Genomic DNA, 10,237 nt, shown 5'->3' with positions numbered 1-10,237 from the left:
GAGGGCTCTGGTACCATTCAGAGGGCTCTATTACCACTCAGCCGTATCACGGCAGGGTAGCCTAGTGGTTAGAGCGGTGGACTTGTATCGGTGGACTTGTACCGGAAGGTTGCAAGTTCAAACCCCTGAGCTGACAAGGTACAAATCTGTCATTCTGCCCCTGAACAGGCAGTTAACCCACTGTTCCTAGGCCGTCATTGAAAATAAGAATTAGTTCTTATCTGACTTGCCTAGTTAAATAAAGGTAAAATAAATAAATAAAATAAACTCTCTAGTACGACACAGTGGAATCTAGGACCACTCAGTGGCCTAGTGGTTCGAGCGTTGGGCCAGTAACTGAGCAAGGCAGTTAACCCGAAGACTTGGATGTCAATTAAGGTAGCCCCCTGCACCTCTCTGATTCAGAGGGACACATTTCAGTTGAATGCATTCAGTTGTACAACTGACTAGTTATCCCCCTAGTACCACTCAGAGGGCCCTAGTACCGCTACCCTAGAAAAGAATTACAATTATGTCTCGTCTGTGTTTTTTATTACACACAGACTTGGCTATTCAATGTGCTTCTGTGGCAGCATTGATGATAAATTCTTGAGGTCACCACTCTTGAACTTGGCTCAGTGAGTCTTGACAAAATGTGCTCATAAAATAAACATTTCAGACTCTTCCATGACACTTATGAACAGTTTAAATCACCACATCGCATCTTTGCCTTTAAGTTGTGAAATATTTTTGTCAATCAAAATATGCAGCATTTGCCTAAAAAAAAAAACGATTTCAATAGCAGAATGAAATCTGTCTTTGCAACATTGCATAGACTTTTGAATAGTTTGTCTTTAGAAACTATCCCTGCAATAGAATGACATATTTACAAAACATTATATGTTACGCTATTCTAAAGTGCATCTAGTAGTGGCTACTCTTACCATTTTAAATGATTATATCAATGTCATATAATTTTCTTAGCATATCATTTTTTTTCAAGCTTTTTTTGACATTCGGCTACTTTTCTGTCACAATATTACCGAAATTAAAATGGATAATATTCCAACAATAAAAGTTCTTGATTTGGGTTGATGTTAGACAATAAGGTTATGGCTCTGGGCCTACCCATCATGTATTTGTCTGTAACGGAGGAACACGGGAGTAATAACTAACAATGTAATGTTTTGTCCAGCAGGTGGCGGTTTTTGTACACCATAGCACCACCGCAAGGTGTTGCTTATCGACACTTAAACCATCACGGTTCAAGTGCCCTGGAAATAAGAGCAGGAAAAAAAAACATCTTGACCACAGGAGCACGAGCACCTTGTCAGTGAAACGATAACGATGTAGCGCGAGCTGCATATTTGTGGCGCATGTTGTTGTTTTTTATATCAATCACACTTATTAGGTTCATGTATTCATTAAAAAAAAAGTTTAACAAATAGCTGGTTGTTCAACAAAATCATAGATATAATTCCGAGATGTGAGTGTTTCATGTTCCCTGCCCTGCCTCATGTGAGATTGAGATGACTGACTTCAGATATTTTACTTATGATATCAATGTACTGGAAATACCTCACCTCTGTCCTTAGAAAGAAAGGTGTTTTCTAGTGCAATTGAAATGAAAGGCTTGGGATGCGTCTTCCTTTTTCCGCGCAGGGTGACCAATTGAATAATGGTTTTAAGGGAGGTTAAATACACGTGTGTCATTTCTTTCCCTCCAGATCTCAAGGTAAAGTGACAGTTGTATATTTTCTTTAATTAGGAGAACGTGAAAATGTATTTGTTTTGTCGTTCCACCTCGCACTCTTTTTAAACGAGCAATTTGTTTTTAATCCCATGAATATAATAATGGAATTAATTTGCTTGGGGGTATTTTTGTCCGTCCGATTACGGATTGTAGGTTTTAGGCCTATGAGGGAGGTTGCATGAGGTTCAGCCCGTACATTGTTTATTCCACTAATAATACCAACCTTATCAAAAAACTTATTAACATGAATATTAATACTAGGATGATAACAACAAAACTAATCATAGAAATGTGGGTGATACTTTAATTTGTTGCCTTTGAAGCCATCAATTAAATCCATAGAACGTGAATTGCTTCATTGCCAAATCCATTAACCCTTGATATGCAATGTTGTAGGCAATCAATATGCCATCTCAGCCTTACCATCCACTGATTTTAAACAATGCATCACAAAAATCAAATGCTCCTATGAATTTTAGCTGCCAAGTTATTTCCCAATATGGGCAAGGATGAGCTATTAGAATTCGATGTTTATGACATACATATTGTTAAAGTCGTATAAGCCTAGACAGGCAAAAAAATAGTCCTGCATTTTCAAATATGGGCTGGGCAAAATAACAAATGTATGTGTTTAGTAGTTGTAAACAGCCTATTGGAATTAGGCATTGCAGCCTCTCTAAAAAGAAACAAGAGAGTACAGTTGACACTATGCTACAACTATGTTCAGGCCATCACTAGAATGTTCAATTTATAATGAAAAAAAGAGAAACTTGAGTTTATAGTAAGGAGCTCCCTCAAATGTGTATGGGGGCTGGCTAAATGACGCGCATGTGCGAGTAAAGGGTTTGGTTGCAATAAAGAGGCGGTTTGAGTGCAGACCGCAGGACAGTAACAGAAGGCGTCTTCACCAGAGTCACTACAGAAGTTCTACACACAACTATTTTGGACAGCTGTTGAACTACACGCGCGTACAATCTAAACTCGATGTGAACATGCCGGGAAAGTTGTCTTACGAAGCCCCAAACTTTCTCTAAACTACATTCAACTTTGAACGTTTTTTTCCAAGACGTTTTGCATCGGACCATCCGCAGGTTTTCAACTCCAGGACCTCTCCGGATCCATAGGACCGACCGTACATCTGCGCTGGTAACTATTTCATCGTATTACATTTTCTCTGGGATTTTTCTCTGAGCCATCAGTCAGAATACGACGTGTAAAATGTATTTATGGTCAGGCTTCTTCGGAGGAATGACAACGCGAGGCACAATACACAAAGTTGTAAACTTTACCACAACTGATTTGAGAGTTGAGTTATTTATCATAACTGGTCCAATCGCAGTGAATAGATGTGTTATTACAATAGCCTAGCAACAATATTCAGTTTAGTCATTTTTTACCTGTTTAATGCTGGAACTAGAAGTTAACATATTCGACAGTGTCTTGAGCTTGCATGAGAGAGAGAGAGAGAGAGAGAGAGAGAGAGAGAGAGAGAGAGAGAGAGAGAGAGAGAGAGAGAGAGAGAGAGAGAGAGAGAGAGAGAGAGAGTCACGACTATGAGCCTTCTAATAATAATAATAATATAATAATATATGCCATTTAGCAGACGCTTTTATCCAAAGCGACTTACAGTCATGTGTGCATACATTCTACGTATGGGTGGTCCCGGGAATCGAACCCACTACCCTGGCGTTACAAGCGCCATGCTCTACCAACTGAGCTACAGAAGGACCACTGAGTTAGATGCGCGAAGAGAGTGTGAAACAGGTGGGATCTTTCAGAGGTAAACGCATTCCAGCACGTTGGAGTAAATTCAACAAGGACCTAAGTGAAAATAACGACATAATTCCATGCAGAAACGTACATTTTGTTGAATTGCATGATACATTACATGGTTTGAGTTAACATGAGAAAGATGTGCGTGTTCGATGACGAGGAGGCACATTTCTTTTACAGGGTATCCCCAATTAATGTATCCAAACGTTGGTACCTTAATGAAACAATACCCTTTTATGTTGTTTATATATATTTTTTAAATGTATTTTGTGGCATATTAAAGGTACTTCGAAATATTTGTAAAATGTCGATTTAATAAATTCAATATAGCTGGAGTGGTAAGGATCGTTGTTATGGTCATTATTCGTTTTAACTGTCTCTTATAAAATGACTTAAACGAATTTTACTAGGTCGCCAAAAAAATATATAAAAAAATACATAGCCTACATGTAATAATTGATTAACATTTAACGGTCTTCGTTGCAGGTGAATTACATTCAATCAATAGTTAAATATTCAGAGTTAAACCAGTGTTCTGGAATATAACGACAGGCTATGCTTTAGTGTACTTTACATAGAAACATGGATTAGACCTATGATGGGGTTACTTTACTTATTATTATTATTATTTAATTTTTTTACATGAAAACACTATTTGATCGGGAATTGCAATAATCGGAATTAAAACAGTGGACAACGTATTGTGCTAATTGTTATGGACAAAATCATGGTTTTATGGTATCAGATATGATCTGGAACTATTGGCTTGAATTGAAATCATTCTTAGGCATATACATGTTTTATTTGCGATTGTCAGATAACTGTTTCCCACTTTGCTTGGGTGCACACGTCTGTATTTTATTGCGCTCATATCCTCTCGTGTTCTGCATCAAAACACGGCTAAAAACATGTGTCCCTGGTAATTGCTGCACAATTGACCAAAGCATCTGTATTAACGTAAAAACTCTGAAGTTGCTGTCCCATACACACATACCTCTTTATATATATATATATATATATATATATATATATATATATATATATATATATATATATATATATTGTTTATTTATTTAAGAATAGACGTTTATTAGATAGATGTTTTGCACTTGAATCCCCCTTTGAAAAATAAAACTAAATAAATTAAGTCCAGGTTTAGGAAAGATAATCTATAGCCGCAGTAGACTAGTGAGTTTGTGGATATGGATTTCATTTCATTGAGTCCGATTCTGTACTCCTTAACCCAAAAACCAATGCAATGTATTACAATGCCATGCTTGATGTAGCCTTTTCAATTGCAAATGAAGTAGGTCCAGCCAACATGCATGCCTCTGTGCTTATGTACAACCTGAAAGAGGTGAACTCCCTCTAAATCATGACATGTATGTAATGTTGTAGGCCCATGTCTGGAGGCTACAAGAGCGTCCAAAAATCCAAGTAATCCGATTTTTTTTCTCAGCTCAGATAAACTTGTGGAAAAGCTGCCCTGATTTGGATTGGTTTTGGCTTGTGGGGACCTAAATGTGAATGCTGGTGTGACTTTTCTTACCAACACCAACGTAACGTTCTCCTAATTATATAACAATGTACTGGGCAAACGTTATGAAGGTTTACCTCGGGTCACTTTTTAATCCATAGGACGTTGTATATTGTGTTAAAACATTATTTGATTTCCTTATGTCCTACCTATAATGTATTAGAGTTAGAGTGAGCACATTCTTTAACATATTCTGGTGTGATATGTGTGGGGGAACATGATAATTCGATCATGTCTTGCGTTATCTTATCTCAAATCTCATACAAAGTCTGCTGTGTGATCGAGGCGTGGAATTGGAACAGTTGGCCAGTCACGTCCAACGGGGAAACGGGATTTAGCAGTGTTTAGCTTGATTGTTGAGTCGTTAGAGATGGTATGTAGACATCAAAGGGTTTTAAGGATATGAGACCACTCGGGAGAAACCGCTGATCGCCCCTAATGACATCGTAAGTAAAAGTAAATTACTTCTGCGTCCTGATCAGAAAGGAGAAAATCCCCGGGGGACGTTTGAGCTTCATTCTAATTAACACTATTTTACTTTTATGTACTGCCGAATAGCCATGTCTTTCACTCAATCCACACTTTTTTAAAACAGTGTAGGCCTTTATTCACCAATATGATCAATGGGTAATTTTCTCCAATAGGCCTATCTATACCCACATATAGCCTATTAATATCTACAATATATCTTGATTTGGCCATATTGTAGGGTTTCCTTATGTGATAACGACATAACCCATGACCACGTTGAACAATTACATTTGAATTCTTAATCCCACATGAACTAATGTAAACCAGTAGTAGAACAATGAGTAAATCATATTTTCAGAACGGTAAAATCGGAGGATTTACACACAATTCCCTATGACTAACAGAATCAAACAAAGCAAACGGCATGGCTTAGGGGGTAATGCTTTCTCTCTGGAACGCTAAGTCATATGACACTGGAAAGGTGCGGCTTGGGAGCTCTACTTAGACTAAAACAGAAACGACACAAGGTAACTGTGTCATACAGCCTGACAATCAAATATGCTCAGAAACAAAGAGGCTTTATATCCCTTTGTTATTTCCTCTTATTAAAGCTGAATAAACAGCTCACTGAGGTATTCCCGCCTCGGTGAATGGTGTCGTTCTATTTACCTGAGTCTTAACAGCCCGGGCATGTTTTCTGGGAACGGGAAACACCCACACCAAGCACATCCCAGTGTCTGTGTGTCAGCACTGGAAATTGTTTTGTTTTCTCACACCTTCTTCTCTCTGACATATATCCTAAGCACGTTCCACACACACACACACACGCATGTATGTGGGCACACATACACACTCACACATACAGGCTCTCATCACTCGTCGTGTGCCTTGCAGACAATACATGATTCAAGGTGTGTGTGTGTGTGTGTGTGTGTGTGTGTGTGTGTGTGTGTGTGTGTGTGTGTGTGTGTGTGTGTGTGTGTGTGTGTGTGTGTGTGTGTGTGTGTGTGTGTGTGTGCCACATGTTGTGCTGGTATTCCCTGTGGCATGGAGGTCTGGTTCAGAGCTCTTATCACTCTCTAAGGTGGCAAAGGGGCTCTTCCCTAGAGAAAAGAAACATCCCTTTTGTCTCAGTGGTAAAAAGGAGACATTCACACGTATCACCTTAATCCACTGATAATGAGGCCTCTTGAAAAGCAACTAGATAATCAAGCTGAATCGCTTGTGTATTGGCCTGGCATTGAGGCGGTTGTGTTGGGGTGTGAGGGGGCTGTGTGTGTGTGTGTGGTGGGGGGGGACGTGACCCAGAACAGGGGGGTAGACTCAAAGCCTGTTGGAAGTGCAGGAAATACTTAGTTAGAAATGTTTTTTGATTAATTTTCAAATATCACAATTATGCTCGTTTCATTATGGAATATTATGATCAATATTGTCATTATTCGTAGTTTTGGTTGTTGTAGTTTTAGTTGTTGTCATGGTATCATGGGGTTTGTACAACTTTTTATAACAAATAATGACTTATACGTATATATTATTAAACGAGTACAGTTCTGTTGTGTTATCAATATGACCTAATCTTTTTGATGTGTTGCTTTTCCAGAGGGAATCCCATTGCGATTCGAGTGATCAGTAGTGACACCAATCATGGGCAGCAAAACTCTTCCAGCCCCGGTTCCCCTCCACCCCTCTCTGCAGCTGGCCAACTACTCCTTCCTCCAGGCCTCCAATGGCTTCCAGCTGCCCACGGACCAGGTCCCTGGCATCTATAGCTTCAGCGCCCTGCACGCCATCCACCTCCACCAGTGGACCCTGGGCTACCCTCCCTTTGGGGTTCCCCGTTGTACTTTCTCCAAGCTCCCAGCCCTGATGGACGGCCGCTTCCCCAGCTTGCCTTCCATCCCTATCTTCCCCCACCTGGTCCAGCACAAGGACCAGGCCACTGCGGCCGCCACAGCAGCTACCGCCATGAATCTCCTTCAGGGCTCCAAGAACAAGCCCCAGCCACGCTTCGACTTCGCCAACCTGGCCACCGCCGCCACCCAGGAGGACCCGTTGAAGGCAGAGGACCTGAGCATAACAGGGGCGGCCGCCGCCACTTCTCCTCGCCATGGCGGGCTAGGCTGTCTCATAGATGTAGCCAAGCTGTCGTCGCCCGAGCGCAAGCCTAGCCGTGGTCGCCTTCCCTCCAAGACCAAGAAGGAGTTTGTGTGCAAGTTCTGCGGCCGCCACTTCACCAAGTCCTACAACCTGCTTATCCATGAGCGGACGCACACGGACGAGAGGCCGTACACCTGTGACATCTGCCACAAGGCTTTCCGGAGGCAGGACCACCTCCGAGACCACAGGTGAGACCTGCACTTTTTTTTCTCAATGAAGCTCTATTTAATGAACATGGAGAATGGAGATAGATTGCTGCCAAAATGTTGTAAATTAATTAATCATATTTTATTGCATACTTTATTTATTGGCGACAGAACCTTCTACAGAAAATCCCAGAAGCCCATTCAGTTACACTGCTGTATAAGGCCTCCACATAAGAACAGCACGTGATATTAATACAAAACTGCTTCTTAAATGGTCATATGTGCTATTGATGAATCCTGTTGTGCCCCCCCCTGACAGTGTCATGCATCAGGGTTGAGGCCTGTTCCATTTGAATTAATTCCAGTCAAAGAAATGGAACAGCCCCAAATGTAATTGGTCACAAACCTGTTATGCATTGCTTTTGAATGTGTAATGTTGAATCGATTTCTAATCAAACTTGTCATTTCCCCAAGAGCGACAGACCAATTAAACGTAACGATAACACGATTATATTTGATGCTGAATCGGAATTCAGGATCAGTATGTGGAAAAAGTATCATATGAGATGGTTTAGCGGGTCAGTCAGTATCCCCATACCTCTCATATGAGATGGTTTAGCGGGCCAGTCAACCTCTCAACTCCCTTTTCCCTTAATATTTATTTTGTCGTCTCCTATTCATTTGTAGTTATAGGTTGATACCTGTCTTTGTGTGTTTGTTATGTTTCCTTACTCAACCCGAACTCTGTTTTTGTTCTGCTCTGCCCTGCAGGTACATCCATTCCAAAGAGAAGCCCTTCAAGTGCCAGGAGTGTGGAAAGGGATTTTGTCAGTCCAGAACTCTAGCTGTCCACAAAACGCTGCACATGCAGGTGAAGGAACTAAAGCCATCCAAGATTAAGTGATGTCAATACCTAAAAAAGAGACTAGGGGACACTGGAAACAATAACGGTGAAGACTATAAAGGAGAACAAGACAAAATGACCAAAGACAGGGGACATTGTGGAGCTGACTAAAGACAGGGGACATTGTGGAGCTGACTAAAGACAGGGGACATTGTGGAGCTGACCAAAGACAGGGGACATTGTGGAACTGACTAAAGACAGGGGACATTGTGGAGCTGACCAAAGACAGGGGACATTGTGGGGCTGACCAAAGACAGGGGACATTGTGGAGCTGACTAAAGACGGGGGACATTGTGGAGCTGACCAAAGACAGGGGACATTGTGGAGCTGACCAAAGACAGGGGACATTGTGGAGCTGACTAAAGACGGGGGGACATTGTGGAGCTGACCAAAGACAGGGGACATTGTGGAACTGACCAAAGACAGGGGACATTGTGGAACTGACTAAAGACAGGGGACATTGTGGAGCTGACTAAAGACGGGGGGACATTGTGGAGCTGACCAAAGACAGGGGACATTGTGGAGCTGACCAAAGACAGGGGACATTGTGGAGCTGACCAAAGACAGGGGACATTGTGGAGCTGACCAAAGACAGGGGACATTGTGGAGCTGACCAAAGACAGGGGACATTGTGGAGCTGACCAAAGACAGGGGGACATTGTGGAGCTGACCAAAGACGGGGGGACATTGTGGAGCTGACCAAAGACAGGGGACATTGTGGAGCTGACCAAAGACAGGGGACATTGTGGAGCTGACCAAAGACAGGGGACATTGTGGAGCTGACCAAAGACAGGGGACATTGTGGAGCTGACCAAAGACAGGGGACATTGTGGAGCTGACCAAAGACAGGGGACATTGTGGAGCTGACCAAAGACAGGGGGACATTGTGGAGCTGACTAAAGACAGGGGACATTGTGGAACTGACTAAAGACGGGGGGGACATTGTGGAGCTGACCAAAGACGGGGGGACATTGTGGAGCTGACCAAAGACAGGGGACATTGTGGAGCTGACCAAAGACAGGGGACATTGTGGAGCTGACCAAAGACAGGGGACATTGTGGAGCTGACCAAAGACAGGGGACATTGTGGAGCTGACCAAAGACAGGGGACATTGTGGAGCTGACTAAAGACAGGGGACATTGGGGGACATTGTGGAGCTGACCAAAGACGGGGGGACATTGTGGAGCTGACCAAAGACAGGGGACATTGTGGAGCTGACCAAAGACGGGGGGACATTGTGGAGCTGACCAAAGACAGGGGACATTGTGGAACTGACCAAAGACAGGGGACATTGTGGAGCTGACCAAAGACGGGGGGACATTGTGGAGCTGACCAAAGACAGGGGACATTGTGGAGCTGACAAAAGACAGGGGACATTGTAGAGCTGACCAAAGACGGGGGGGACATTGTGGAGCTGACCAAAGACGGGGGGGACATTGTGGAACTGACCAAAGACAGGGGACATTGTGGAGCTGACCAAAGACAGGGGACATTGTAGAGCTGACCAAAGACAGGGG

General features: G+C 42.4%; 1 protein-coding gene across 2 annotated transcripts; it reads left to right on the top strand.

Moving 5' to 3' along the window:
- Positions 1 to 2,619: 2,619 nt before the first annotated feature.
- Positions 2,620 to 9,862, top strand: LOC118371433 (protein odd-skipped-related 1-like). Of its 2 annotated transcripts, none has more exons than XM_035756857.2 (3): positions 2,620 to 2,878; positions 7,114 to 7,858; positions 8,588 to 9,862. In XM_035756857.2, the coding sequence occupies exons 2-3, from the start codon at positions 7,158 to 7,160 to the stop codon at positions 8,718 to 8,720; spliced, it is 834 nt and encodes a 277-aa protein (XP_035612750.1). In that variant the 5' UTR covers positions 2,620 to 2,878; positions 7,114 to 7,157; the 3' UTR covers positions 8,721 to 9,862. The 2 variants fall into 2 exon arrangements, with proteins under 2 accessions (XP_035612750.1, XP_035612751.1); XM_035756858.2 differs by lacking the exon at positions 2,620 to 2,878 and adding an exon at positions 4,858 to 5,488.
- The last annotated feature ends 375 nt before the right edge of the window (positions 9,863 to 10,237 follow it).

Source organism: Oncorhynchus keta, chromosome 29, assembly GCF_023373465.1.
Source record: "Oncorhynchus keta strain PuntledgeMale-10-30-2019 chromosome 29, Oket_V2, whole genome shotgun sequence".
Taxonomy (NCBI): Eukaryota; Metazoa; Chordata; class Actinopteri; order Salmoniformes; family Salmonidae; genus Oncorhynchus; species Oncorhynchus keta.
This window is presented reverse-complemented; position numbering and strand designations above follow the sequence as displayed.